Source organism: Falco biarmicus, chromosome 21 (assembly GCF_023638135.1).
Source record: "Falco biarmicus isolate bFalBia1 chromosome 21, bFalBia1.pri, whole genome shotgun sequence".
In the NCBI taxonomy this organism is placed as follows: domain Eukaryota; kingdom Metazoa; phylum Chordata; class Aves; order Falconiformes; family Falconidae; genus Falco; species Falco biarmicus.
The window spans coordinates 481,358-509,142 of NC_079308.1; the positions used below are offsets into that span (position 1 = coordinate 481,358).

The 27,785-nt window shown below is 55.2% G+C and overlaps 3 protein-coding genes across 8 annotated transcripts; 2 read left to right on the forward strand and 1 right to left on the reverse strand.

Moving 5' to 3' along the window:
* Positions 1-1,752: 1,752 nt before the first annotated feature.
* Positions 1,753-9,055, forward strand: LOC130141788 (E3 ubiquitin-protein ligase TRIM7-like). Its single transcript, XM_056322969.1, has 7 exons — positions 1,753-2,351; positions 4,970-5,056; positions 5,145-5,369; positions 6,071-6,093; positions 6,612-6,727; positions 7,068-7,100; positions 7,915-9,055. The coding sequence occupies exons 1-7, from the start codon at positions 1,839-1,841 to the stop codon at positions 8,439-8,441; spliced, it is 1,524 nt and encodes a 507-aa protein (XP_056178944.1). The 5' UTR covers positions 1,753-1,838; the 3' UTR covers positions 8,442-9,055.
* Positions 9,056-10,493: 1,438 nt separating this feature from the next.
* LOC130141786 (zinc finger protein 692-like) lies at positions 10,494-18,573 on the reverse strand. 2 transcript variants are annotated; one of them, XM_056322966.1, is made up of 12 exons: positions 18,543-18,573; positions 17,763-17,959; positions 17,640-17,671; positions 16,800-17,222; positions 16,077-16,125; positions 15,755-15,892; positions 15,507-15,632; positions 13,000-13,062; positions 12,662-12,740; positions 12,110-12,224; positions 11,679-11,778; positions 10,494-11,218 (listed from the first exon to the last, which is right to left on the reverse strand). In XM_056322966.1, the coding sequence occupies exons 2-12, from the start codon at positions 17,948-17,950 to the stop codon at positions 10,807-10,809; spliced, it is 1,725 nt and encodes a 574-aa protein (XP_056178941.1). In that variant the 5' UTR covers positions 17,951-17,959; positions 18,543-18,573; the 3' UTR covers positions 10,494-10,806. The 2 variants fall into 2 exon arrangements, with proteins under 2 accessions (XP_056178941.1, XP_056178940.1); XM_056322965.1 differs by lacking the exon at positions 18,543-18,573 and adding an exon at positions 18,442-18,527.
* Positions 18,574-20,912: 2,339 nt separating this feature from the next.
* LOC130141803 (C-type lectin domain family 2 member G-like) lies at positions 20,913-26,848 on the forward strand. 5 transcript variants are annotated; one of them, XR_008819173.1, is made up of 8 exons: positions 20,913-22,074; positions 22,319-22,504; positions 22,734-22,884; positions 23,710-23,766; positions 24,201-24,293; positions 24,379-24,563; positions 24,679-24,880; positions 24,962-25,339. XR_008819173.1 is itself a non-coding variant. In XM_056323025.1 (8 exons), the coding sequence occupies exons 2-8, from the start codon at positions 22,480-22,482 to the stop codon at positions 25,351-25,353; spliced, it is 696 nt and encodes a 231-aa protein (XP_056179000.1). In that variant the 5' UTR covers positions 20,918-22,074; positions 22,319-22,479; the 3' UTR covers positions 25,354-26,848. The 5 variants fall into 5 exon arrangements, 3 of the variants coding, with proteins under 3 accessions (XP_056179000.1, XP_056178999.1, XP_056179001.1); XR_008819174.1 differs by having other exon boundaries at positions 20,914-22,074; positions 25,197-25,323; XM_056323025.1 differs by having other exon boundaries at positions 20,918-22,074; positions 22,810-22,884; positions 24,679-24,782; positions 25,197-26,848.
* The last annotated feature ends 937 nt before the right edge of the window (positions 26,849-27,785 follow it).

Sequence of the window (27,785 nt, forward strand, 5' to 3'; positions counted from 1 at the left end):
TGACTTCCGCCCGCAAATATTTCCTCCCCAAAGAAAATTTCACCAGAGACAGGAAAATGTAAAGAAAAGCAGAGAAATCTTGGTGGTGCCTCCTCATCTGCCTCACGCTTCTGCAGCGAGACGATCGCTCCTGATAGGGATTGTAAAGGTGGGGAAGGGCTATTGTGTGAGTGCAGGGAGGCTTTGGGTTATTATTCCCTGAAATCAGGTTCCTCAAGCTGATCTGCGACACTCAGGGTGACACGGTGGAGAGGCTGGCACAGCAGAGAGGCCAGCACTGTGAAAACCACCCCAAAAAAATCCCCCTTCCCACCTTCACACCAAAACCCTCCACTTTAGTGACCACCACCCCTGAAAACGGATTTCTGAAGGGAAAAAGGTCCCCGGGAGGCTCCTGCAACTTTTTTTTTTCAACAGTATTTAATCCTTTACGCTGGAAAACCCAGCTGCTGGATGACAGGTGAGCAAATCTGGGGCAAAAATGTGCCCCTTTCCTCAAAAAGTGCCGATTTTGAGGCAAAACAGGCTGCCTCGAGCATCTGCTGTGACCCAGGACAGCTCCAAACCTGTCTGGCATCTCCTTTAGTTAACAAAAAAATGGTTTAAAAATTATAAAAGGTAAAGCCAGGCCCACCACCCGCTGGTTGATACCACCATTAAGAATTAATTGTGATCGCAAAGCTGTGACTTAAATTAATGAAGTGCTGCAGAGGTTGTTGAGATGGGGTTTGAGCACCCACCTCAACCCCTCCAGGATGCTCCTGGTGCCTCAACCCCAACCCCTCACCCCTGCGGGTGAATTAACCTGGTTTAGGGGCACCCCAAAAACATCCCTTCACTCTGGCCTGGTGGTGAAAAACAGAGGGAAAAAGCAAGAAAAATGGGGGGATGTTTCATTAGGGCTGTCAGAAGAATTAAGGAAAAATAAAACAGCAGGTGGCCCACGCTCAGCCTAAGTAAGTCACTTCATTGTTAAATTTGAGATGTTAGAGGACGATGGCTTTTAGTGATTATTAATGTGTGCTTTAATAGTATCCCTTTAAATGAGGCAGGATGAGGAGATGTGGATAAATTAACGTGTATTTAAAGTTTATTTTCAGGAGAGTCCTGGGATTTTGGAGCTTTGTGGACGTAAGGATGCTCCATGGGGCTGCTGCCCGCCACACGGAGCACCTCAGGGGCCCACGGCGGCTCCCGGGGATGCTCCGTGGGGCTGGCACCTCAATACCAGGGGGTCCCCGGCCCTGATCCCCCCGTTTTACGAGACAGGCAGGGGGACCCATCTGGGCCCCGCCCCCCATCCTATAGGCACCGCTGCATCCCTCCCAGCATTCTATAAGGACCCCACTGCCCCCAGCAGCCCGTAGGGACAACAGACCTTCCCCCGGCACCCAGCAGGGACCGAGACGCGGTCTGCCCCCGCCCCTCTAACTCACAGGACTCCCCGAAAGCATCCCGTAAGCACCTATACATCCGCCCTCCGAGATCCTGTAAGGACCCTGACCATTCATTCGGGCTCCCCCAGCACCCTGCAGGGACACACGTCCCCTCCCGGCACCCGCACCCCCCGCCACATCCTAGAGCGACCCCCGGCACCCGCGCTCCCCCAGCGCCCTATAGGCCCCGCCCCCTCGGGCCCGCAGGCCACGCCCCCCGCGCATGCGCCGCTCCGCCGCCTCGCGGGGAACGACGCAGGCGCGCGCTCGCGCCGCCGCGCATGCGCCGCCCCGCCCCCGGCGCTCGCCCCGCCCCCGGCGCCCGCCCCGCCCCCGGCTCCCGGCAGACGGGCGGCGCAGCGCGGAGCGGAGCGCGGGGCGCAGCGCAGCCGCGGAGCCGCCATGGAGGCGCCGCCCGCTCCCCCCGCCGTACCGCCCGCTCCCTGTAGCGCGGCCCGCAGCCTGCAGGACGAATTGACTTGCCCGGTGTGCTTGGAGTACTTCAACGACCCGGTGCTGGTAGCCGAGTGCGGTCATAACTTCTGCCGCGCCTGCGTGACCCAGTGCTGGGAGGACTCGGCGCGACGGCTTTGCTGCCCGCAGTGCCGGGAACCGGTGCCGCAACGCCTGTTTCGCCCTAATCGTTCTCTCGGTAATATCGTTCACATCGTCCGCCAGCTCGGGCTGCCGCCGGGCCCCGCAGAGCCGCCGCCGGGCCCTCCCGCTCCCGCCCCGCCGTTGCCCGCCGCCGCTCCGCCCGGGCCTCCCGGGCCGCCGCGCTGCCCCCGCCACGGCGAACCGCTGCGGCTCTACTGCGTGCAGGATCGCCGCGCCGTCTGCGTTGTCTGCCACCTCTCCCGGGAGCACCGGACCCACACCGTGCTGCCCGCCGAGGAGGCGGCCCACGCCGCAGAGGTCAGTGTTAGAGGGGGCAGCCCCCACCCCCCGCCCATTGGGAACTCTCCGGAATGCTGGGGTGCAATGGGAGCACCCCCCGGGGAGACCACCTCGGGTGCGGTAGGGGACACCCCACCCCCCCGGGAGAAAGAGTACTGGGAGCCCCCCCGGAATGCAGGGGTGCAGTGGGAGCCCCCCCCGGGGAGCCGTTCTCCCCTCCCTGCAGCACGGGGGATGCGCCAAGGGAAGAGCACAAGGGGCACCCCCCCACCCCCCCTTCGCTTTAGGGGTGCAATAAAGGCTCCCCGTGACGTGGGGGAGCCCCTCCCCGCGGGAGGCAATACCCCTTGGGTTCGGTAGGGACCCCCCCCCTTCCCGTGGGAGTACAGAGGTGAAGCCGCTTACCCCTCAGCCTGTAAGGTGCGGTAGGGACCCCCCCCCCAACGTGTTTCCCCCCTTCATTCAGACGTACCTGGGATGCAGCGAGGACAGTAGCACCCCCCTCAGCGTGTGGGGCGCAGAATGGGGACCCCCTTCCAAGCTTCCGTGCAGGGAGGCAGGATGTGGGGTGCAATACGGACTCAGGGCTCAAATCCACCCCCCACCGCCCCCCAACAGGGACACACTGGGGTGGGGGCTGACCGTGCGATAGGGCGGGATGGGGGAATGCCCTCGATGCAGAATGGAGCTGAGTTTAACTGGGAAGATACTGGGAGGGGGTGTCAGCTGGTTTGGTTTCCTGTGTGAAATGATGCTGAACTAGTATGGGAATCCCTGGAGATCTGGGCGGGTGTGAGTGTGCAAAATAGGGTTAGGCACCCCAAAATCCTCAGCTCCCGCTTCCCTGGGCAGAAAAGCTCTGGAGTGAGCGTGGAGCCTGGCTTCTGCAGGTAGAGGGGTGGGTTTCTAGCACCAAGCACAATCTGGGGTTAAAGCGGAGCAGGGATCCTTCAGGAGTGGCTTACCCCCTCCCCCCCCCCAGAAAGAAAAACAAAAACCACCCCCAAAAAAAAACCAACCCCAAACCAAAAAAACCCCAACAGCCAAACAAAAAAACCAGCACAGGGCAGCTGAGCAACGTGACGCAGAACACAGAGTGAATCCAGAGCCTGGCCTCCGCGGCTCGATCTCTGCCGAAACCACCGTGGTGATGAAGGGGAGACCCCCACATCGCCGTGCGGGGGGCTCCTTGATGGAGATAACTAGGAATTAATAATTAGGGGGGGGGAGGGTGAGCGTGGCAGCCTGACCCTGAGCGGCCAGGCCTCGTTCCTCTGGCAGGGTGGAGGAAAACCAAGATGCCGGACAGGGAGCAGATGTTTACTGCGCAGCAGCGGCTGGAGGAGGAGGGTGGCACTGGCACAGCCGGGGTGATCCCGACAGGGGAAGGGGCTTGCGTGATCATTAACAGCTGCATATTAATTCTTGCAATTAGCGCTGTCGAGGCAGGTGGCACCAAAGGCTTTGCTACTGAATTTTGCACCGAAATTGTGGCGGGTGCCCAGTTGCGCCATCCTTGCCAGCTTCGATGGCCGGGGTTGCTCTTGATGGGAAGCTGAAGCTTGAGTTGGCATTGTTTCCCCCCTCGCCCCCAAATTCGGGATCTCGTCCTTTTTTTAGGACCACAGTGCCCATAGGCAGGTCCGCCACTGAATGCTGCTCAGGCTGTTGCTCTCTGTGGGTTTCCCCCCCCCCCCCCCCCGTCACTAATAGGCTTTTACGTGTTTTTAACAACTGGTTGTTGCTCCTTGGAGGCCGCTCGTAACCTGCGCTCCCGCCTTTCTGATCATTGCTTTTCTCTCGTGCTTAAATTCTGCGTTACCATCAGTTCTGTGGTAGCAAGGCCCGGTTCGCACAGCTGGTTAACAGCAGCAAAATCTCTGTAGCTTTGCGTTTTATTTATGAAAGATCTGTCGTTGCTTGCTCCCTAAAGCCCTGCTGCTTTTTGTTTAGTGTTGCTAGGAGTCTCTCCAGCTTCCTTGGAGGTCAAATGATTTAAACAAGGACAGGCATGACAGTTTCCACTAATAAGCTGTTAATAAACTTAGCAAGAAGCCTGGAGGCAGGCGGCCCCTCCGTCTTGGTGGGGTTCAGGCAGATGTGGGGGTGCCTTGGCTGGTCTCCCCTGCTCGTGGCGGGGCTGGGATGTGAAAGCTGATCCCGAGAGGCACAGAGGCTGAAGGGGTTTTCGTGCGGGTGGGACTTGGTGCCTTGTGTTTGCAGCTGCGCTCTTATAGGGAGCTAAAAATTAGCTTTAATTTTTGTTGTTGGTGGTGGGTTTTTTTTGTTTGTTTGTTTTGCCTTACTGCGTTTTATTCCTCCTCCTGCACCTGGCTCCATACTGCTCAGGCTGTTCAGGGGACAGTTTTTTTGGGCTGTCTGGGGAAAGTTTTTGGCTTTCTTGGCATGCCCAAAACTTAACAGTTGGAGATAACGGGGCAGGGGAAGACGTGCAGCGATGGCCTGACCTCAGTTCGGGTTCGTGGTGTTCTCCAGCTGCAAAAAAACCCCATGTTTGATGAAATTTGGCCAGTTTTAGCAGCAGTGCTGGGGGGAACCCCCCATCATCCCTTTCCTCCGTATTCCTGATCCCGAATAGGAAAGATTCCCAACAGATCTCTTTTCTCTCCTTCCAGGAGGTGCCACAGGAGCATTTGAGCTCCTTGAGGAAAGGGCGTGAAGAAGCCAAGGCTGAGAGGGAGAGGCAGAGCGAAGACTTGCTGGTGAGTGCCTCGGGCTGGGGGTTTCCCCAGACCTCCCCTGGCCACGGGGATGTCTGTCTCACGTGGGTTTCCCCTCTGGGTTTCGTAGAAGCAGACGGAAGTGGAGAGGCAGAAGATTGTGGCCGAGTGCAAGGAGCTCCGAGGCTTCCTGGAGGAGAAGGAGCAGCTCCTGCTGTCCCGTCTGGAGGAGCTGGACAGAGACATTGTCAAGAGGAGAGATGAGAGTGTCTCCCGGCTTTCTGAGGAGATCGCCCAGCTCGATAAGCTGCTGGGTGAGCAAGGAGAGAACGGCCCCGGCAACCAGTCTGGGCAGGTGAGACTCCTGGGACTTGTCCTCCCAGCCCAGAGGTTATGGTGTAGTAGGTACAAAACTTGGGAGAGCTCGGGGTTTGGATGCCTGGGGACAAAAATCCATTTACGGGGACCACAGGATGCTGAGGTGCTCTGCTGAGGAGCAGCTCGGATCCAATGAAGTCGGTGCTGGAGCTGGCCCAGCTGTGAGTCGGGGTTTTTGACTGGCTGCAAGGCTGCTGGGCTGTTTTTGCAAGTGGGACCCCAGATTTTAGCACAGCTTTGGGGGGTTGGGTTGGCCTTTGTAGTAGCGAAGCTGCTTGGTTCTCTTTTGATAGAAATAACCAGACAAATGTCCCAGATGCTTTGTGTTGCTCCATTGTTGCTGTGAGCCCTGAATCCTTACGGCTTTTGCGGCTTGATGGCAATCATGATTTTTCTTAGTGTCTTTTAAAAAAAGCACTTTTTTCCTGCCCCCACCCACACCAAAAAAGAAAAAGGGGAAGGAAAAAAAAAAACCCAACCCCATATTTATAAACTAATTCTGCCACCTCCGTGAGTCCGACTGTGTGGTGCTTTGGAAACAGCTGCTGAGAGCTGATCCCCTCAGCAAAGCAGCCATGGGGCCAGTTTTGGGGAGGATTTTGGAGGCTGTGAGGTAGAAGAAAGACTTGTACTGATTAGTTTGTTGTTTGTTTTTTTTTTTTTTTACTCTCTCTCCAGGGTGTTGCCCCAGCTGGAAGCAGGTGAGTGAACCTGGGCCCTTGCTGGGTTAACTGGGAGGCTCACAGCGGAGGCAGAGCTGGTGTTGCGAGGATGTACACCTCATCCAGCTTTGCTTCTGCCTCCTTTATGGTTCTCACCCACACCCGGGTGTTGCCTTTGAGGCACACCCAAACCTTCACGAAGGGGATTCATGACCGGTGGGGTCGCGGGAGGGTTTGCGTGTCCTCAAACTGCAGCGTAACTCAGCTGGTGAGGGACTAAACCCCTGTGGTTAAGGACCAGTATCAAAAGCTGGATCAGGCTGCTCAGGGCTGAGCCTCAGCAAAGCATGGAGATCCCCCGCCAGCCCCACATCTCTGTGCCTCGTACTGGGCAGCCCCAAACTGGACTGGTCCTTGGGTCCAGTTTGGCCTCACAAGTGCTGACAGAGGTCCAACACCAAACCTCTTCAGTGCCAGGGCAGGTTTCTTCCCTGCCTCTAGTTTGGAGATTGTATTTTTTTCTGGAGGGAATCTTAACGCTGCTTTCTCCTCCCCAGCTTTGAGAGCTGGATGTTTTGCAAGCCGGAGGCTGGCTTCGCAGAGTTGGAGAAGAAACTAAAGAGCTTTTCCCAGAAGAGTGCAGTGCTGAAAGAAGTCTTGCTGGAGTTCAAGGGTGAGTGCTGAAAAAGGTTTTCTTTAAAAGCTGGTGCCTCTTCACATGAACCTAACACTTAATTCAACTCAGAAGATGGTTTGAGCTGGGCTCTTATTTTTCCCTTGGGCTTGTTGGGAGAAGTCTTGATTGTCTGAGCGTCTGCTTATCGAAAAGAAAAAGCTCTGGTCGCTTGAAAAGCAGCACATTTCCCTCGGATTTCTGCATGGAAGTCTGACGTAGCTGTACGTGGTTGTTCCCAAGCAGCAGTAAGGCAGGAGCAAGGTCGTGTGTGCGTAGGCAGTCCCCGGGGACTCCCCATGTGCAAAGGGATCTAAATTTCTTTCTTTTCTTCCCTCAGAGAACCTCCGGTTCGAGCTGGAGAATGACACAGGTGAGCACGGTTTGCGTTTTGGGAGTCTGACCTTCATTTTTTGCAAGGCTTAATTTGGGAGTTTCAGCTTCCGTGGGGAGGATCTAAGCGGTAGGACCTTCAAGCTAGCCTTGGAGGTCAGGAGAAGAGAAAATTACTGCTGTGCTGCCAAGGGAAGGGGGGGGGAAACAACCCCGAACCAGATCCAGCTGCTGGATGGAGACCATGAAGGGGGCAGCCCATGAGTTGGGTAGGAAACTGGGGGGTTAGGAGGACTCTTCAGAAGCTGATCCACTCTACCCGAAGCGAGGAGACCTTTGGCCCCGCTAGCGGGTGTTGAGTTAGCTCAGAGATGGACTTTGCAAGCTTTGCATGTGCTGCTGGGAGTTCAGGGATGTCGCTGGGCTCAGGACAGACCCGTTTTGCCTTTGGCAGGCCCTGATCTTCCCCACTTGCAGTTGTTTTCAGACCGTGCAGCGCCCCGAGTACAGAAGCAGCCCTTAAACACGAGGGTATCTGTGCTCATTCCTCTCTGGCACTTGCTAGTGACTTGGGGAGAGGGAGGGGAAAAAAAAAAAAAAAGTGATTTCTGCTCAAAAATTTCTATTCCAGAGCAAGGAGGCGCCTCGGATGGGGCAGGCCAGTGGGCCTGCAGTATAGACCTGGCTGTTTCTCTGCTTGAATTAGAAAGTGGAGCCTGATCTTTGTTCCCCTGCGGGTTTGGGTGCTTCAGGCTGTTGGAGGTGACTCTCCTGGTGTTGTCCTGGTCTGGTTTGGGGCAGAGATGATGGATCCCCTCGGAGGGTGGCTCATGTCTGTGTTTCCCCCTTCTCAGGTGATCTCTCTCTGGACCCAGACACGGCCAACCCCTACCTGGTGCTGTCGGAGGACAAGAGGAGCGTGCGGCTCAGGAGCGCTCCCCAGGAACTCCCAGCAAACCCCAAGAGATTCGATTACTCCTTCTGCGTGCTGGCGGCAGAGGGTTTCGTAGCTGGGAGGCATTACTGGGAGGTGGAGGTGGGAGATGGCGAGAGCTGGGTCCTGGGGGCAGCCCGTGAGTCTGTGCGAAGGAAGGAGAAAATCGACTTTGCTCCGGAAGAGGGGATCTGGGCGGTGGGGCTGAACTGGAAGGGGAAGAATTGGGATCAGTATCAGGCTTTCACCTCCCCAGAGACGCCCTTGTCCCTGTGTGAGAGGCCCAGGAAGATCGGGGTGTACCTGGACTACGAAGGCGGGTGGGTGGCGTTTTACAATGCCGATAACATGGCTCCCATCTTCACCTTCACAGCCGCTTTCACCGAAAAGATCTTTCCTTTCTTCTGGCTCTTCTATGTGGGCTCCTCGCTTTCCCTTTGCAATTGACCCGTCCAGTTTCTTTAACCCTCCCCAAGGTGACCTGCAAGTAGTGCCCAGTCCTGTCCCCTTTTCCCCCTTGCTTTCAGAGGACCCCACAACTCCTGACTGTCCCTTGTTCGGCTTTCGGGTTAACGTTTTCTTGTTGCGTTTTAAAGTTTTGAGTCTCTTTAACCCTGAAAAAACCTTCCTTTGGGGCATCGACCATTGAGGGGGGGCTGCTTAAATAGCCCCTACGTGGGGTTGTTTCCCCCACTATGGCCTGTTGTGTAAGCAGCCCCATTTTTATTATTATTTTTTTTTTTAGTCTTGTTTTGTTTGAAGTTGGCTGCCCCATGTAAACAGGGATGTAACCAGGGAGAAAAGCTTCCTTAGGGGTTTATCGCATCCTGCATTGATCCGTAGCCAAAGCCACCTGCTTTTGTGCACCCCGGGAAGTTCTTGAGGGCTAGAAAACCTGCGCGAGGAGGAGAGGTGCTGTATCCAAGCCCCGATTTCTGACACCTGTTGCTCTGCAGGTCACCTTTTAGCTTCCCCCCCACCCCATCCTCGCTTTCCTTTCCTCCTTGGGAAAGGGTCCAGCCTGTTCCGCGGCTGCTAGCGCTAAGAGAGCAAAACCCGACGATCTCCCTCGTCGCTTCCCCCCCCCCCCCCCCTCCCCGTTAACGCTGAAGCATCCACAGGGCTGGAGTAGAGCGGAGCCCTGGGGAGCGAGTAAAGGGGCGATGGATGCTTTGGGGTCACCCCAAAAGCTGGCAGGGGTGTAGCTGGAGGGGAGAGCCCGCGGGGGCTCGGGTGTGCTCGGCCTTGCAGAGTGCGTGGGGTTGGCTTTGTGGGGGGGGGGAGCTCCCTCCCGCTGGAAACTCAGGCCGTGTCGTGGGGAAGGAGGGGGAAGCCTTGTTTTAGGTGTGATCTCGCGCGTGCTTACAAACCCCTGCCTGCCCTTGTGTGATCCCGCGATGCTGTTACGTCTCTTTGCCCTGTCACTCTGTTTAGTGGGAAAATAAAAGTTGCTGTGCAAAAAAAAAACAACAAAACAAAACAACCAAAAAAACCCCAACCAACTAAAAAACCCACAAACCCAGTACCCTCAAAAAAAAGTGCCCAACAGTCTGATGTTTTTCTGTTCTGGCTGCAGAAGGAAAAGGGCAAGTACCCACCATCTGCGCCCAGGAAAGGACGGGGTGGGGAAGGGGTGCTGGGCTGGGGGGAACGGGGGTGCTTGTTCCAGGAACTGCCCCAGATTTCAGGAAAACCCTGAGCAGCAGCGGGGCAGGCGCCCATGATACGGGGCGTCTCTGTGCCGCCGCTAACCCTGCTGTTTGCCCTTGGGCCAGGAGCTCTCACAACCCATTTTTGGGGTTAAATGCCTTCGTTATCACTTTCTCTAAGCCGACAGCACAGTTGGGAGAAGGGGCCACACTCTGGCTCACAGCTGGGATTTAGTCCTTGTTGCAGCTGCTGCTCAGAATCAGTGGAAAAACCCACCTCTAGCACTCTTCTCTCCTGGAACGTGCTTTTTTTTTAAATTTTATTTTCACCCTCCAATTGCTATTTGAGGTCACAGCCTGACTTGTAATCCCTACAGCCAGCCCCAGTTTGAGTCCCCGGTTCCCACAGGCGCTCCAGCCTCCCTGCAGCCCCTTTATCTGTGTCAAAAGCATCTTCCAGCCCCCACTTGGCAGGGTTTTGGGTTTTTTGATAAACCCTGTTGAGCTGTGACCTTCAAGGCTGCGTAACTACTACAGTCCTTTGCAAAAAGGCTCAATAAAAGGCAAGGGATGCTCAGAGGGCTGGGGGAAGCGTCACCGGATCAAGTAATGCCCATTTCTGAGGCCAGAACCTACTGTTGACTTCCCGATCTAACTCGCCCTTATTTTTTTTTTTTTATTGTGCTAAATACAGATGACCTTTGGCCGGGGTGTTGAGGCAGGCTGCACACACAGAAGTCTTGCTTTTCTACCTCTTGTTTTTCATAGAAACAGCACTGAGGTGCAGAGGCGGCTGGCGCAAGTGGGGAAACCCACTTTTATTTTATGTAAAAAAAAAAAAAAAAAAAAAAAAAAAAAAAAAAAAGTCTTTGTTAAGGGCCCTGGCAATGCCTCCGGCAGCCTCACGCTCCCTCCTCGCAGGAAGATGCTCTCTGCTTGTGGCGGTGCTGCTGCGAGCTTGAGGGAAGCCCAGGTTGGGGTGGGAAAGCCTTCGGTGGGATTTCCCCCTGTCCCTTGTATTTCTGGCACCTGGACGTGCTGCTGCCACGTGCCGTGGGGGCCGGCGTCATTTCACCTTGCTCCCTTGGTCGTCCTGGCCCCACGGGAGGCCACGAACTGGAGGATGAGTCCTGCTACAAGCCAACGCCATCCGTCACCTGGCCTCAGGGCGCAGCTGGATCCTGCCCACCGCCCCTCTGATACTCGGATGAGGCTGCAAAAGGAGACGGGGGGGTCTTCTCCGGTTCACCGCTACTCCCCGGAGCGTCTCCGAGCCCTGGCATCTCCACGGCCACCATTCCGGGTACCTCCGGCTGCTCCAGCCCTGCCTGCATCCCTGCGCCGAGGTTGGGCGGTGGGGATGGCACAGTCTGCCCCTGGCCCCCCTCAGCTTGCGGGGGTCCACCGGGCACCTCCGGGTGACTTTTGCTTTTATGGGCAGTGACGTTGTCTTTCTTCTCAAACTTCTTGCCACAGATGTCACAGGAGAACTGGTAGAAGGAGTCAGCGTCGTGTTTCTTCATGTGCCAGTTCAGGGAGGCTTTCTGGCGGCAGGTGAAGCCACAGATCTCACACCTGGGAGAAAGCGGGGCAGGATTCAAGGTAAAATCATCTTGAAAAAAAACCCAGAAAGGTGCTACAAGGGATTAAGCACGAGGGAGAACGGGCCCCGCATCATCTTGATGCTGCAGTTCTAGGTGGGTTTAGCAAAGCCACTGCTCTTAGTTCTGTGTGGCTTCAGCACACCCTCCAGGCAAGGAAACGCACTGCTCTCATTAAATCCCAGCTTATTAAAAGCTTCTCCAAATCGAGCCCACGCCCTGAAGCTGCTGGATCAGACCGCAGCCGGCCCTGGGGCCAGGAACCTTCAGGCAAAGCAAAAATAACAGCCGGTCCTCCGGCTGCCCGTGGCAGGCAGCTCGGGTCTCCATAGAGCCACGCACCAAGAAGCTGATTTCGAGTTGAAGAGCAACAAGAAGAAATCCTGATGGCACCCGGGGAGTCCAACGGTCACAAGGATGGGACTGGTACTTACTGCAGGGGTTTCTCCCCTGTGTGGATACGCCTGTGGATGATCAAGTTGCTGCTGGTACGAAAGGAACGGGCGCAGAATTCACAGATATAGTCCCGCTTGTCTGTGGGGCAGAAGAAAAAACAAAAAACCAAACAAAACCAACAACTAGGGGCTGATCCAGCCTAGAAGAGCAGTCTGGGGGCCCTTCCTGATGTATTTTAGGAGGCAGGATGCTTTCCCAGCACAGAAACAGAGATGGACAATAGATCTTGGGAGCAGAAAGCAAAGAGGTGTGGTGAACATCTACCAGGGACGCAAACGTGAATGGTGAGGCGGTGGCGATGGCCAGCCGTAACCCAGCAGAGGTGGGACCTGCGCAGGGGAGGACGTACGGGGAGGTACGTATCTGTACGGGAGGGGTCCGTGCCTGCAGACAGGCAGCCAGCTCTCACCGCTGTGCAGTTTCTCGTGCTCCTTGAGGTGCTTCTTGAAGTTGAAGGACTTCCCGCAGCTGGGCTCTGAGCAGGTGAAGGTCTTCTGGTGGACATGCTGGTACTTCTTGTGGTGCTGCCGTTTGGAGGAGAAAAAGGGGGAGGAAGAAGAGAGGAGGTCGGTGCTGAGAAGCTGCGCTTGAAGAAAGCCCAAGGGCACCTTCCAGCAACACCCCCCCCCCCCCCCCCCCCCCCATTTTGCTCCCTGAAGCACAAAGTGGGACATCAAGTGACCTCCGGCACCCTGAGCCGCTGCTGAGCACACGGGGCCAAGTCCCGTACCTATCACCCAGCTTCAAAAAGCCACAGGCAATTCAGGTTGCCCAATTCCAGCTCTGGAACAACAGCCAAGACACCCCGAACCAAGCTTGGCCAGGCAAAACCTGACTCATCTGGTGGGTCACCAGAGCTCCCAGTAGCCCCAGAAGAGACGGGGAGGGGGAGGGCTGCTCGGCTGCACCTCCCGGGGTGCGAGAGGGGGATTTAAGCCCAACAGTTGCCCCCAGCCCTCACATTCAGGTACTGGCGGTTGGAGAAGATCTTGCCACAGCCTTCAAAGTCGCACAGGAGGATCTCGCGCTTCGCTGCCTTCCTGCGGGAGACAAGGTGGAAGCCATCATCAGGATGAGCAGGAAGGAGAGCCAAAACAGCTGCGGCTTTTGGATTTGGCACCCCGCTAAGTCCTCCTCCCCCATCTTCCCTCTTACCCACCCACCAAAGGCTTAAGTTAGGCAAATAAAGTCCTTCGGGAGGCTCCCGTCAGAGCAAGCGTTGCTTGTCCAGGGTGTCCCACCATGGAAGGGCTGGGAAATGGCACGTCAGCTTCTCCCTTCCCCACCAGCCCCACGTACCTGATCCTCTTCGGGCCGATCTGGGCCATGTCCTCGTCGCACGGCCGGGCTCGCCTCTTGCAGCTGCAACGAGAAAGAAGCACCTTGAGCGAGGGTCTTGTCCCCTCTCTCTGTCCGCAGCCTCAGAGCCAACAAGCCGTGGTCCTCCAGCCTCGCAGCTGATGGGTTTCCGAGCAAACCCTACATTAAAATCATCCTCTGGGCGACCATTTATCTTTTATTTCTTCCATTTTGGGAATTCAACCTCTCTCACCAACAGAGCAGGAAACTGCGTTAACAAATGCACCTTTCAGACACTATAAATAGGAATATATTCTTTATTACTCATTACAAAAAGTCTTTCACATGGTTTTGGGTATGTCCCAGGTCATTTAAGATTGCTGTCAACCTCACGCCAGCCTCGTTCAATCTACAATTTATCCTCAGCTCCGTGGAAACAGCAGCTATTTCTGGCTGACATCCTGAAATTAAAGAAAGCTACGTTAAAAAAACAGGCGTTCTTTTGTGGGGAGGAGAAATAAAGAGATCGTTAATAGATGAGGATGCCAGACCACATCCTCAGCACTGAATAAAAATAGGGGCTGGGCATCTTTGTCCACAATCTCTTAAAAATGTTTTAGCATCAGCTCATGATGGCATTGCCTTTGGGAAGCGAGAAGAAGATGAGTACACCCAAGTCTGTAAGCTCTTGCTTTCACTCATAAAATAGTATTTTATCTCTATTCTTCCAGTTGCTGCAACGAGGGCGGGGAAAATGAATCAAACGCTTGTAAATACAACCTCTGTAACCAAACTCAGCGTTAGAGAGGGCAGCACGGACCTGAACTTTACAAAGGGCTTTGGAGACAGAGGGTTGAAAGCCCCAAAACTGCACCGGTGGCCCAGGAAAGCCAACGGCCGCTTGCATCAGCCGCTTCTGCAAATCTCCGGGTGCATCTTTAGGCACTAACGCACTTTTGGAGGTCTGAACGCCAGGATTTTGAATGGAAAGCATGCAGGACTTCAAGAAATGCCAGAGAGAGAACGAAAATAAAAATATCCCTCTTCTAATTTGCTTTTGGCCTTAACAAGGACTACCTAGAACTAACGCAAACCTTTCCACCCTCAAACTGAATTTAAGACCCTGGTGTCCCCTGCTGCTACGTGTCCAGCAATGGGCAGGGAGAGGAGAAAAGCAACTGCCAGATTTACCGTCACATTTTCCTTTGCTGGGACTGGGTCTCAGGGAGGGCATTCACTCTTCCAGTGAGCTGCGAGGCAGTTTCAGAGCTGAAAGGAGACAGAAGGGTGTTTAAAACAAAAAAGCGGCAGCAATACCATGTCAAAGTGAAAAAGTAAATTGATAAAAGCCTTAACAGAGCAGCACAATACTTACGTGGCAAGTTCTGGGGCATGTGTTTTGCTGCTGGTCCCATCTTTCATAGGACACAGGAAGGCAAGATGTGTTACAGAGCGGTGTTACATGGTCACTCCAGCTAACTCCAGTGAAAAAAAGGGGGTTTTAACGCCCTCGTCGTATTCAAAGTGTAAGAAAATCCAGCAAGGCGATATCTCCTTGTGCGTCAGACCCAAGGGGCAACGCACGGACAATCCTCTTGTTTCAGCATTGAGACCAAACTCTATGTTAAATATTCTTGCATAAAGACCCAGCAAATAACTGAGTTATGATCTGAGCTTATTTAGAACAGAAAAGTGAACCCTGAGCCCACACGGCTGGGAAGAAAAGATTAAAACCTGACCCTCGGCCGCAAACAGGCAGTGGTAGAGTGCTTGCAAGATAAGTTAATTGTAAATAAGTCATTACCAAGCTATCCCTTGACCAACACTTGGGTCACAGGTGCTGCTGTTGCTTCTCATCTCCCCATGGGCTTGAGCTGCTGGGCAATAGAGCTGGGCATATAGAACTGGGCATATAGAACTGTTCTGGCTGCTGGAAGCCCCGTATCTATAGGTGGAGACAGCAGTCCCTGCGCTTACGCAGAAGGCGGAGGGGTGGGACACATGCATTTTTTGCCACTGCAACCTCCAGGCTGCTCAGTGGCCTCAGCACCCACCACAGTGGAGATTTAAGGGGTCTTTGTCCCCCTCTGAGGGCAATCCTTGCCCCAGCAGTACATCCTTGCTCCTTGACCACCCAGGACCGGTTCCATGAGAGACACAGTGGACGAAACAAAGACTCGTTAAGCCCTGCCGTAGCGCGATCGGTATGCCAGACCCCAGCTTTGCAAGTTCCAGCAGGCAGCGAGGCCAAGGAACGCAGCTCTGCCCTGTGGATGATGGCACCACGAGAAGGCTTAAACCCCCCCTGGGGACACGTGGCTCTTGCCTGACCCAGAGCTCAGGGCTTGAACATCATTTCTTGTTGGGTTGGATGGTTTCCATCTGGTTTCTTAGCACGCAAAGTAGCATCACCTCCAACATACCCCAAAACTCTCGTTCAGTGTCCACGGAGAGAGCCCGATGCCCGTCTCTCATGTCATCACACTGATGTGGCCACCATGGCTCACCTGACTCGTCCACTCATCTCCGATGGGGTGGAGCTGGTCAGACGCGGCTCATTTCGGGGCTGCTCCTCCTTTATGGGTTTCTTACGGGCTTTGGTCTGGCTTTGTTGTCGCTGCAGCTCAGAGTCACTGGGGGAGAAGACAAGACATGGGACAGGGAAGATCGTTTAGATGGTTGGATGTGGTAGAACATTGCTTGGATGCGGCTGGATTTGGCTGGACATGATTGGACGTGGTTAAGCGCTCCTCACCTGTCCAGAGATGGGTGGTAGTTCTCATCACGCAGGTCATCGGTGTAGGCAAGGTCATCATCCTCGGCAAAGTCCTCGTCCTCCTCTTCCCCTTGGGGCTCAGCCCCCTGCTCCGTTTTCTCCTCTGGAACGAGTGCACTGCAGGAACACAACAATCACTCAGCTCTGCTGCAGCACATTTTAATCAGGGAAGGTCTTTACTAAAACACTGGCTGCCCACTGAAGAACTCGAGGGATGAGATGGATGGGTCCAAACTTGACCTTCAACTCCAGAGAGCCCACTTAGACACCGGGGGGAAGAGTCATGCATAACGCCACTCACCTCCTGTGATCTTCTGCCGTGGTCCCCATCTCTGCTGGCACTTTGGGAGCTGCAAGAAGATGATGGGAGCTGCAGTAAGTTGAAGTGGGGCTGGTTGAGCCGGGATGTTGGGAGAGGCAGAGGAGGGCAGGGAGTGGGCTAGCAGCAGGGGTGGGAAGCCTGCAGGTTTTGGAAAGGACCTGCATGCTGCCACCCCACTGACCAGGAGAAATGAGGGCCAAGTTACTCCAAAACACTCTACTGGAAGAAGCTCAGCCTCTTCTCAAGTAGCTACTACAGGGCACTGCATGGAAAAAAGAGACTTTTCTCCCCGATTTTCAGTCTGGGTGAACAACAAGAGCTGCGGCTCTTGGAAACTGCTGAGAGCTGCATCTGTGTGGGCTCAGCAAGGTCTTCTGCTCAACACCTGTAATGAACCTGAGGTCCCCCAGTTCTACTTTTCCAGGGGAAGGACGGAGAAGATAAGGGTTCATTTTGTGGTAGGAACGAGTCTGGTGGGAGACGCCTTTACCCATTTTTCCAGCAAAGGCCCAGAGATTTGTTTTACATGATGGTGCTGTCAAATATGGAGCAAGAGGGAGACAACAGGGTTGGGGCAACATCTTATCCCAGTGAGGTGGTGGTCAATGTGCCCCTAGGACTGGGAGAAGGGCTGAAGATGGGGAATCAAGAAGCCAATGGGGAAATGAGGGTGGAGAAGGAAGGGGATGCAGAGGAGCTCACCTGCATCACCATCATCACCACCATCGCTACCAGCTGCTGGATCCTCTCTCTGGTCCCCATCAGCGACGGGCGACTGAGCTGCTCCCTCCAGTTTGGCTTCGCCCTTCCCAGCACCGGACCCAGCGGCCAGCCCTGCTCGGCGGAGCGAGCGCCGGCGGCCGGTGGTTGGTGGGGGCGTGCAGCCCGAGTCCCCCTGTTGCTCCTCTCCGTGGTGGCTGGTCGTGGGGGTCCGGTACCCCGCTGCCTCAGGGACACCCCAGGAGAAGCTGTGCCCAGCCACACATTCCCACACCAGCTGGGACGTGCTGCCTGGAGCTGGGGGCTTCACGTCGGGGATGAAACCACACTCTTGGCCATGACCATGGGACAGGGCAACCAGGCGCTGCAGGGCATCGGCATGGAGAAGGCTGGGCTCCGGCTCACCTGGTGAAGGCACAAAAAAACCAGACGAATTGGTGAAGGTCAGCTTTGTAGTTGCTCTCCACCGTGTAAAGCCAGTGTAGGGCAGCTGGGACATCTGCTAGGGTCACCCTCCACCTTCCCCACCACCTCATGCAGGCTCTGCTGTTCCCACCATATTAAGACCTCCACTTTTTTACCAACCCCCAAAACCTCAAATATCCCACACCCACCCCACCCCCCCCAAAAAAGAAGGCTGGGGATGCCAACAACGCAAACACAGGCAAACCCAGGGAGCAATTTGCCCCCTGCCAGGGGGGTGAACGACTCCAGGTCCATCTCCAGCGCCCAGGTGCTCAGCACAATGCGCATCTCCTCTCTTGACCGTAAACCCCTTTTTGGACCCAAAATCATCGAGGATTTGGGGTGGGAGGCACCTACCTGGGCTCCAGACGCAGCCGTGGGAGCTGTACCTGCAGTGGGAGGAGGGGGAGTGAGCAAGCTCAGACCTTTCTTTTCCCCGTCCCAAGGGTTTTTAAGGGTTTTGCAGCCCCCCGCTCAGACCTGTCGAGGAGGAACTGGGCCAACTGGGAGTGCAGGGCGAAGCCGAGCTGCTCCTTGAGGCGACACCAGCGTTCCAGGTGCCCCCCGATGCGGATGCGGCATTTACTGCGGCGGGCATCCAGCTCCCGGCGCTTCTGCCGTCGGATGCAGTCGGGGACGCGCTGCCGGCCCGGGCGGCCCAGCTCCATGGCGGGGGGCTGGGGGGGCACACAGGGATGGGACACGGGAGGGGATCCCGGGGTGGCCAGGCGCCATGCGGGGGCGGGCACGGAGGGTGCTGGAGGGGGAGTCGGGGGGACACGGGGCGGCCCAGCACCGCGGCGGGGCCGGGGGGCCGCAGCGTGGGCCCGGGGCACAGGCCACCGCGCCCGCCCCCCGCCAACTGAAACCCCGCCCCCTCGCCGCAGCCCCGCCCACAACTCCGCTTGGCTCCTCCCCTCCCGGATCCCGCCTTTCTCCTGTCGCCCCCACCTGCAAGCCCCGCCTCCCGCCTTCCCGCCATTTCCCCCCGCTCCCCCCCCCCCCCCCCCCCGACCTCCCCCGCCGCAGCCCCGTTCCCGCCACCGGGCCTTAAAGCGGGCGCTGCGGCGGGGGAAGGGAAAGACGACGGGAAGAGAAGGGCCGGGGCTCCGGCCCGCTACCGCCATCCCGGCCGCAGCCGTCCCGCCCGCCGGCAAACCTCCTCCGCCGGGCCGCGCTCCATCTCACCCCGAGGTGGCCCCACCCCAGGGCCGTGCCCCCTTTAAGAGCCAGAGGCGCCCCCCCCCCCCCATCGCTCACGCTGCTCAGGGACCGGCACAAGATGGCGAAGGGCCCGCCCCGCCGCGCATGCGCAGCACGGCCCCGCCCCCCTCCCCCCGCCCGCCGCCGGCCCCACGCTCGCGGGCGCCATGTTGGACTCGGGATCCAGCGTCAGGGGAGCGGGGGTAGACGTGGTCCCGGTTTCGGTCTTTTTTGAGGTGAAATATTCCTCCTTGCAGGCAATTTTACAGCCGCGCCGAAGGTATTTTTCATCTCCACTCTTGGGGTGTGGTTTGGTTGCCATCAGAGGAGAAGGTGGAGCCCAGAACCAGCCCCATACCCCTTCCCTTGGAGCCGGCCCCGAAGCCGTACCAATAATAATAATATAAGTATAAACAGTAAGATAAAAGCTAACGCAGCCGTAGTGTCACCCCAGTGTGGCCTGTTCCATGCTCGCCCTATGCTCCTTCCCATTGCTCCAAGGTTTTTTTTCCAGTGACGGCTGAGTCATGCCGATTGCCCAAATTATCCTGGTTTTACATACCGTTTTCCCCACCCACTTGAGCATCTTTTTTTTTTCGGGCTCTGCTCTCCCAGCAACAGCTTGTCTCATCGACAAAGCTGTTAGAAACTTAGCACGTCTTGCCAGCGTATTTCTACCTCATTTTCCCACAAAAGAGGGTGTTTTCTTAAAAAAAAAAATTAAAAGGTATTTTAATAATCGCTTGTATATTTTTTTTTAATATAGAAATATTTCCCATTCCCTTACCCCAGCATCACATCCTGCAGGGTGGCTTCCATCCGCGGGGCACCCACCGTGCTGCTGCTCAGTGAAGCCTCGTGGATGGCCTCGATGGTGCCACCAGACGATCTCATTGTCATAAAAATCATTTTTCACCCCATGATGATTCTTTTTTTTTCCCTGCTCTGAGCATCCACCCATAGTGATTTTTTGGGGGGATGCGACTGAGGATTTTGGTGCTTTTGGACCAGTGTCTCCAATGCTAGTGGCTTCACCCCGTGGTTTGTCCTGACCGGCCCCCCAACCGTCGGAGCTGATCCTGTTCTCCCTCAGCATCCCGCAGCTTTTGTCTTTATCTCAGAGGCTCAGCCGGAACCTGCGGGTGCAGGAGGGAGCCCATGGCACGTCAGGAAGGTCCCTTGGGTGACGGTGGGGCCGCCACCACGACACCCATCCCTCCCCGAAGCACTCCGGCTCCGGTCCCTGCGGGAGCCATTCAGCCAGGTCCAGCCCTTCCCAGCAGAGAGGACGGTGAGGCCAATCCGGAAGATCTGGCGGGTTTCCGTATGGTTTTATTTAGGAAATCCTATATCGGGAGAGAGGGCTAGGGGTGACGATGACGTGCCGGGGTCGCTAACCCAAACCAGGCTCCAGCCTGTCCCCACACTGACCCCACGGCTGTCCCCCACGCTCTGGCGCTGGCTAAGTCATGCTGGAGGCTTGGTTGGGCACAGGGTGCTGACCCCAGGTTTCTCGGTGAGACTTTAGCGCTTCCCCAGGTGCCACCAGCCCCTCCTGGCATCCATCCCCCATCCCCAACGCCATCGGTCCCTTCCCTGGTCCCCCAGCACCAGCAGCTGGGTGCCTGGATTGCTGGTGTTCCAGGGGCTGGTCCTGCTGGCCACTCGACAGCACTGGGTCCTGTGCAGCGTCCAGCTTGCACCCCTCACCCTCTGAGAGGTAGTCAGTGCCTCCTTCAGCCGCCAAGAAGCCACCTTGTCCCCCGCACATCCAAAGAAGGACAAGTGTGCCGGTCCTGTTCGCTCCCCAGGTACACCGGGATGCCCTGAGCTTCACTTAGTTCTCCGGTTCAGGGGGAAAGCTGGGAAAGCTGGTGGTGCAGAGGTGCGTTGTGGCCGGGGCACGCTACCTTGCGGCTCTGATGAGCAGAGACCTTTCCTCAGCTCCGAGCCGACGTCCTCCAGGATGGTGTTGCCATCTCCTACGTTCCTGCTCACGTTTCTGTGGGTTCCTGGGCTCTCTGGCTGCTGGTGGAGAACTGCAAGGCAAGGATGGAGCACACAGAGGGACTGGCTCCCCAGGCGTGATGCCCACCGAGATCTGCTGGCACGTGGCCCAGCAGGCCGCAGGGAAGTGCCTGGGATGGATCCTGACGCCAAGTGGGAGCTCAGAGCCCCCCAGCCCTCCCCTCCCCCTTCCTGTTAGCTCAGCTTACCCCAAGCCTTGGTCTGAGCATCTCATGGCAGGGGGTCGAGAATTGGCCTCGTGGTCCCAACCCAGAGCAGAGCCCAGGCCACCTCCTTTTGGGGTGCAGGGTCATCACCTCTGTGTCCACCCCCCCACTTAGAGCTGCCTCCACCCCGCTGCTGCTTTGCACTGGCGACAGGACGGTGCCCCTCCACCCCTGGCGTGAGGTGGCACGTGAGATACGGAGGCATCAGAGGGGATGGCTGCAGGAAGCCCTACGGGAGTGGCCTCTGCCACAAAACAAGCTGTGCCGGCTTTATCCGTGCAGCCCCCGGGGGCCAGACACAAGGGTGAAGGGCTCTTCACCACCTTCCAGCGACCCCTCGCAGCACAGCGCGCCCACGGACACCCGCAGCGTGCTGACGGCGGGTTTGGTTGGGGGTCTCTGCTGTTCTGGGCGCGCACCGACTTCGAAGGCTCATCCCCAGATCGCTGCTGGCCCCAGATCCACCCAGCAATGGGGACAGTGGATCCTGAAAGAAGCCGCTGTGCCCCGGCTCGTGGCTTGCACCCAGAGTTGCTCCCACATCCTGACGGCATTCCTTGGGCACTAGACAAAAGCGCCTTTGATTTATTTTCACGTGCTGCTTGCGAGGCCATTGCTTCACTGGTCAGCAATGTTTCCCCTTACCAAGGCCATGATCTAGAACAATGTTTGCCTGTAACATTTTTGACATGATTTTTGGGACACAAGTCCTTTATTTCCCACAAGCCCAGTGCATTTGGGAGTATTTTCTGACGCTCCAGTTTGTTGTTCCCCGCTTGGTGCCTTTTCCCCGCCTCTTCATCATCTGCTGGTTTAACTCCAAAATGCACCAAGCTGAAGCCTGGGGGAGGAATAATTTTTGGGGACGGTAGCAAAAAGCTACATCCATCAAAACCAACTGAAAACAAGTGTTTGGGGAGAAAAAAAATATCCTTTTTATTCTTCCCTTGGCAAAGACATGAAGGTTGTTCTTACTTGATAAATATTTGCTACAGATTGGGGTAGGTAATAGAATTTGTGTTTACAGGGGTGATGCTGAGCAGTACGCCAGCTGTGCGTCTGTTGCAAGAGCTGTGTGTATATATACATATACACACAGTTTCAGTCAGTGCGGAGGTTCTTTCTTCGAAAAGCTGCACCTGTCGAGGACTTTTTGAGGGTTCGTTGAAGGATCTGCAGATGCTGCTTTCTGTTTTGCACAGCTGGATATTTTTTTTCTGTTACAGCAGGGGGGTTTCTTGTAAAAATAGCTCCGATGGCATGGCTTTTGCTTCTCTGAGAAGAAACTCAAATCTGTTGATGTTTTACTGTGGGATCTGGAACCAGGACAAGATCAAAACCCGGAAGAGTTTAAAGTAAGTAGTCTTATTTAAATTTTTAAATCAAATCTAAATTAAAGTCTTTACATTTAAAGGAATACCTGGCTGTGGGAGGTTTCTTCTGAGTGGATGTAGGCGGGGATATGGAAAAAGGAGGAGGAAAAGAAGCTTCGAGGAAAGCAAGAGATTTAGAAAAATGTGCTGCTTTTGTGCTGCTGAGCAAACTCTGAGCTTTTGAGGGGATTGTGAGCTTTTCTTCTTTTTATTCTGCTGACCACAGGAGCATCCTGGCAAAACCCCGGGACTGAGAAGAACCTGGCTGGTCCCTGGTGCCGTGCTGCGGTCTCGGGGTGTCCTTGACCTTCCTTACCTTGCTTCTGGTGGAGGTGAGGGACACGCTCGTCCCCAGAGGGTACTGCTGTCCCCTCAGAGGCACCAGGGATGGCAGAAGCTGTTCCCGATGCAGGTACATACGCGCCATCCCCTGTCCCAGATGCTTTAAGAGCTGCCTTGTGGGTGACAGGGGGGGTAGAGGGGGCGGTTTCTGTGCTTCGGGCAGGGGGACGTGGCTCAGATAGGTTCAAGGGCCATCCAGCACATCTTGGGGTGACCTGGGGGTCCTGGAGTGGAGATTGGAGCTGAAAACACCTTATAGCTGAAGAAGTGGGGAAGTAATTAAGACAACATCTCTCCAGGGCAAACAAAGCGTGGCACAAGCCAATAAAGTCAAGGCTGGCTTGGAAAAACAAAGTGAATCCCTTTTTTCTGAAGGTGGAAATCACGTTTTCCTTCCTACCATGCATGTAGACCGGATGAAAGGAAAACACTGCTTTTTTCCCGGGACAGGTAAAGGTTTCGGCAGTGGGGTGGCTACAGGGGTGGCTTCTGTGAGACGAAGCCAGAGGCTTTGGCCATGTCCCATGGGGCCGGTGCCAGCTGGTTCCGAGATGGGCCAGCTGGTGGCCAAGGGAGAGTGAACCAGTGACAGTGGCAGTGCCCCTGTGATTGCATATTAAGAAGGAAAAAACAAAAACCTGCTCCAGCTGAAGAGACTATGTGAGAGCAACAGCCCTGCCAGGGCCAGGGAAGGAGGAGGGGCAGGAGCAGAGACCCCCGTGGTGAAGCCCACGGCAAGGCAGGCCGTGTCCCTCAGCCCGTGGAGGTCCACGGTGGAGCAGTGGGATGCCCAGATGAGGCTGTGACCTGTGGGAATCCTGCGCTGGAGCAGCCCCTTGCTGGAGGGCTGCGCCCCACCAGAGGGACCCCACGCTGGCGCAGGGGCAGCGTGAGGAGGAAGGAGCAGCAGAAACGTGTGATGAACTGACCGTAACCCCCATTCCCCAGCCCCCCGCGCCGCTCAGGAGGAGGACCTAGAGAAACTGGGAATTCCATTACGCCTGGGAAGAAGGGAGGGGTGGGGAAAAGGTGTTATTTCTGATGTGAACGGTAATAAATTAAACTAATTTTCCCCAAGTCGAGTCTGTTTTGCCCGTGACGGTAACTGCTGAGTGATCTCCTGTCCTGATCCCCACCCACGAGCCCTTCGTTGCATTTTCTCTCCCCTGCCTGGCTGAGGACACGAGTGATGGAGCAGCTTTGATGGGCACCTGGCATCCAGCCAGGGTGAACCCACCGCCCTTTTACTTGCGTGAGCTTCTTGCTTTTGTACAGGCGAAGACCCACCCACCGTGACGGTTCTGTCGCAGCGGACAGCGGAGGAAGGGAGCCGTAAGCGTCTTGTTTTGGGGATGTTGTTGCGGAGTTTGCGGCTGGGCTTAGCGTGATGGTGGGCAGCTAAAATTCAGTTAAAATGGCTGGGGTGAGGGGGGTGTAAGAAAGGCGAAGCTGCTTGCAAGCTTGGGCACAGGGCAGCCCAAGCTGCGGGGCTGGGGGTTGGTGCCCATCTCCCGTGGTGGAGGAGGGGTGGAGAGGATGCGGCGAGCTCGGGCAGTCCCAAAAATCCTTGGAGGCTGATGGAGGCACTGGGATGCACCCCCTGAACCGAGCCTGCACCCCACGGTGCCCCCCCCACATGCTTTGTGGCTGTATTTAAAGGTGCTGAAGGCACCTGGGGCAGGGAATACAAGAGCTGCAGGGAGCTTGGGATGCTCTTCGTGCCACGGGTTTGCCGGCCGTGCCTCTTCCGTGTGGTTTGTCCCCAGGTTTTAGCCTCAAGTGCATTAAAGATAAAAAAATCCCCATCGGGGTCACCGTGGTCATAGCAGCATTGCTCATCACCATCATCGCGCTGGCAGGTAAGTGCCCGCCAACAAAATCTTCTCCTCCCCTGGAGAAAACCCACTGGTGTAAGACACCAGGATGCGTTCTGCTTCTTTCCAGCTAAGAAACGCCCGTCCTGTCCCTCCTGCCCCTCTCCCGTCCTTCCCAGCTGCCTGGAAAATGGGATCGGGTACAGGGGGAAGTGCTTTTACTTCACGGAGGACGAAGCGGACTGGAACAGGAGTCAGATCTCTTGCCTTTCTCATGGAGCCCACTTGGCCACCATCGACACCCAGGAGGAGCTGGTAAATAAGAAATCCCTGAGGAACTGGTGTGTCAATTTGGGAAGCAGATTTGGGATTCCCCTGGAGGGAGACGCAAAGATATATATGATGCTTGCTTTCCCCCCCCCTCTTCCAGCGTTTTCTCTTGCGCTACGGGAAGCTTTTGCATTACTGGGTTGGTCTGCGAAGGGAAGGTGCTGGACCTTGGAAATGGTTCAACGAGTCTCTCTTCAACAACATGTACGTCCTGTCTTCTGGAGAACATAACCATGCCCGGGGCTGAGATGGGTCAGGGATTGAAGGCAAGAAGACACACATATATATATAAATTTAATGAGGTGGGAGCAATTAAACACCACTTTTTTTTTTCGCTTGAGCTAAAGCACTTGGGCTGCAGCCCGTGGATTTGTGTGATGCAGGTGCTGGCAGGGGATTGAGGGCATCCCTGGATGAAACCCCCTGGGACCAAGCAAGTGAAAATATTCCCTCCTTTGTGGAGCGCGAGGCAGTTTTTGTTCTGCATGGGGTGGGTTGTTTGCTGGGAAACATTGCTGAGCACCACTAATCCGTATGGGAAAGGCTGAACTGCGGACCTGTGGCTGACAGTGACCTTTTTGCTTCCCTTTTAGTTTTTCCTTCTGGTCTTTCATGCAGGTTCGATGTCCGGGGCAATGGACAATGTGCCTATATCAATGCTGACGGGATCAGCAGTGACTGGTGCTCCCAGATGAAATACTTTGTCTGCAGCCACTGGCAAAAGCTCCCCAACAGGACTCAGAAGGATTTTAAAACCCTTCTGGATTTCTCCTGACATTTCCTCCTCGTCAGAGGAGATCAACCACAAGGTGCTATTAACCCCATGCAACAAGGCAGTGAGTTTTCCGATGGAGCATGTTTATTTCAGTTTTAACTTAGAAAAGTCAAAACTCCTCATGACAACGACACGGAGCTGTGACCAAAGGATCCTTGCTTTACTCTAACCGCTAGTGTCTTTCCAGCTTTTGCAGTTGTGAGGAGGCTTGGCAATATTCCGGAGGCTTGGGAATATTCAAGAGACTTGGAAAACTCCCTGCTTTGCTGGCAGTTGCTGTGCTGTGAAGCTCAGTTTTGCTGGTTTTGGGGTGTCTTTTTTTTTTTTTTTTTTTTTTGTGTGTGTGTGGATTTGGAGGAGCTGGAGGTGAGGGGCAGAAATGCAAAGTGGAGAAATAAAGTAGAATTGCTTCGGGGTCCCTCTGGCCAGTGCGTGGGAGAAGCCCCCAGCCTCAGCAAGGAGCCACCAAACTGCTGCTCGGGGATGTTGTCACGGCTTAAACACACCGGTGACTGAGCCCCACGCAGCCCACCCCCCACAGTGGGATGGGGGAGCCGATCAGAAGAGTAAAAGTGAGGAAACTCATGGGCTGAGGTAAAGACGGTTTAATAGGTGAAGCAAAAGCCGCACATGCAAGAAAAGCAAAACAAGGAATTTGTTCACCGCTCCGCGTCGGCAGGCAGGTGCTCAGCCATTGCCACCAGCTTTGTGGGAAGACCCAAATATTGTCCTTGAACCTTCCCAGCTCCTTTTTGAGCTGGAGGGAAACCAAAAACCGAAAGCAACCAAACAAGAAGCCCCGTGCTGGTTTCCACCCCCAGCAGTGTCTTGCTCACCTCCGCCCTGCGAGGCGCCAAAGGATGTGGCTTTTTGCAGCATCCACTCACAGGATGCTCTTGTGCCTCTACTGACAAAATTATCATCCGCTGCCAGAAAGCTCAAAACATGGGGCAGAGCAGAAAGAACATCTCCAATGTGCGGTCACTTTGTCCTTTTGTGTCCGCGTGGCTGCAAAAGAGCGAGTTTGAGGTGCTTCTTTTGAGGCCTTGGTACTTTCAGTTCTCTAATTTTGGTGCAGCTTATGACCCTTCAAGTGAGCTGTGAGGTTTTCACATGAAATAGCAAGAGAAAAGAAAAAGAAGCAACCAGAAATGGTCTTCCTCCTTTGCTTGGGCTGGGATGAGGCAACTGACTTGGCTGGAAGATGGTGATGGGGTCGCTATTATTGCTTGTTTTTATTAGGAGAAGGGGAAATAATGCACCCTGTAGAAATTGTCAGACCGACAGATGCTTTAACTTGAAGTACAACTGCTTCTTAATGCTCCAGTTACAGAAATAATCCAAATGACTTGATTTTTGTTGAGGCTTATCCATAACACAGGCAGTCCAAAGATAGTCCTTTCCTTGGATATTCAGCTCTTTGCCACCCACTGTGGTGGCACAGTGAGGTTTTCAGCATCCCATATCCCTGGAATAATAAAATATTGGTGGTGGAGGTTTGCTGGGAGTTACTGTTAAATATTTAGCCAACCTGTTTGCTAACTGGTTATGCCCTTTCCTCTTTTTACTGGTCCAGAGGGTGGTTTATGCCACAGTTACAGGTTTTAGACATTGCACAAAGCTTTGCGAAACTGAGACGGAAAGGGATTGCGTTATAGCAGAAGGTCAGGGAAGGGCTAGTTTTCCCTCCAGAACTTTTTCATCCATCGCTAAGACTTTGGCAATAACAAACAGGCTGAGCTGTGAGGCCGTAAAGTTTGATTGGCAAGGTTGGGTATGAGTGGTACCACCCGTCACGGGGCGTGCCTGGGGACCAAAACACATTTTGGAAGACTTTATGGAGAAATGAACTGCGCTGAGTGATGGATGAACCGGTTGAAGGCATCAGGGGCGCAGCACGAGGTACCGCTGCATGCAGCGTGCTGACTTTGCTGGTGCGAGGTTAAATCTAACCCCAGCAAAACAAAAATGCAATAGCGAGAGTTGCGCCATCCTGAGCATTGGCAAAAAAAGGAGCAGGAAAAAAGGAGTAAGGATCGCTAAGGAATTAAATTTCTTTGTATGGACTTCCAGGGTCGGTAAGAGGCAATGCCAGACTGGCCATCGTTTAGGGAGGTGAAGCTGGAGATGCCCAGAGGCTGAAGCTTGAAACCACCGGACAAAATGCCCCCCCAGGCACCTTGACGAAATTTTCTGTGGTGTTGCTCACCCCTGCAGTGACGCTGAGGGGAAGCCCAGGGAAGGATGGAGAAAACAAACTGCAAAAATTGCTGCTGCCCGTGGTTTCTTCTTGTGGCCATTCTGGCCGAGAAGATCCCCAGTACCTGGGTCCACCACCTGGGATGTCAGGGTGGGGTCCTCACCTTCCGTTGGGTCATGACGGTGTAACCTTCATCATCCTCCGTCACTGATGTCAAGGGCGTGTGAAGTGA

Coding starts and splice junctions, on each gene's coding strand:
- LOC130141786 (XM_056322965.1), bottom strand. CDS start 18,465: ATGGAGCGCGGCCCGGCGGAGGAG. Junction 15,893..16,076: donor ACGGCAGAAGATCACAGGAG/GTGAGTGGCGTT, acceptor GTGTTCCTGCAG/TGCACTCGTTCCAGAGGAGA. Junction 12,741..12,999: donor ATCGGCCCGAAGAGGATCAG/GTACGTGGGGCT, acceptor TGTCTCCCGCAG/GAAGGCAGCGAAGCGCGAGA.
- LOC130141788 (XM_056322969.1), top strand. CDS start 1,839: ATGGAGGCGCCGCCCGCTCCCCCCGCCGTACCGCCCGCTCCCTGTAGC. Junction 5,057..5,144: donor GGCAGAGCGAAGACTTGCTG/GTGAGTGCCTCG, acceptor TGGGTTTCGTAG/AAGCAGACGGAAGTGGAGAG. Junction 7,101..7,914: donor CGAGCTGGAGAATGACACAG/GTGAGCACGGTT, acceptor CCCCCTTCTCAG/GTGATCTCTCTCTGGACCCA.
- LOC130141803 (XM_056323024.1), top strand. Junction 22,885..23,709: donor CTGCTTTTTTCCCGGGACAG/GTAAAGGTTTCG, acceptor GCTTTTGTACAG/GCGAAGACCCACCCACCGTG. Junction 24,294..24,378: donor CACCATCATCGCGCTGGCAG/GTAAGTGCCCGC, acceptor GCTTCTTTCCAG/CTAAGAAACGCCCGTCCTGT.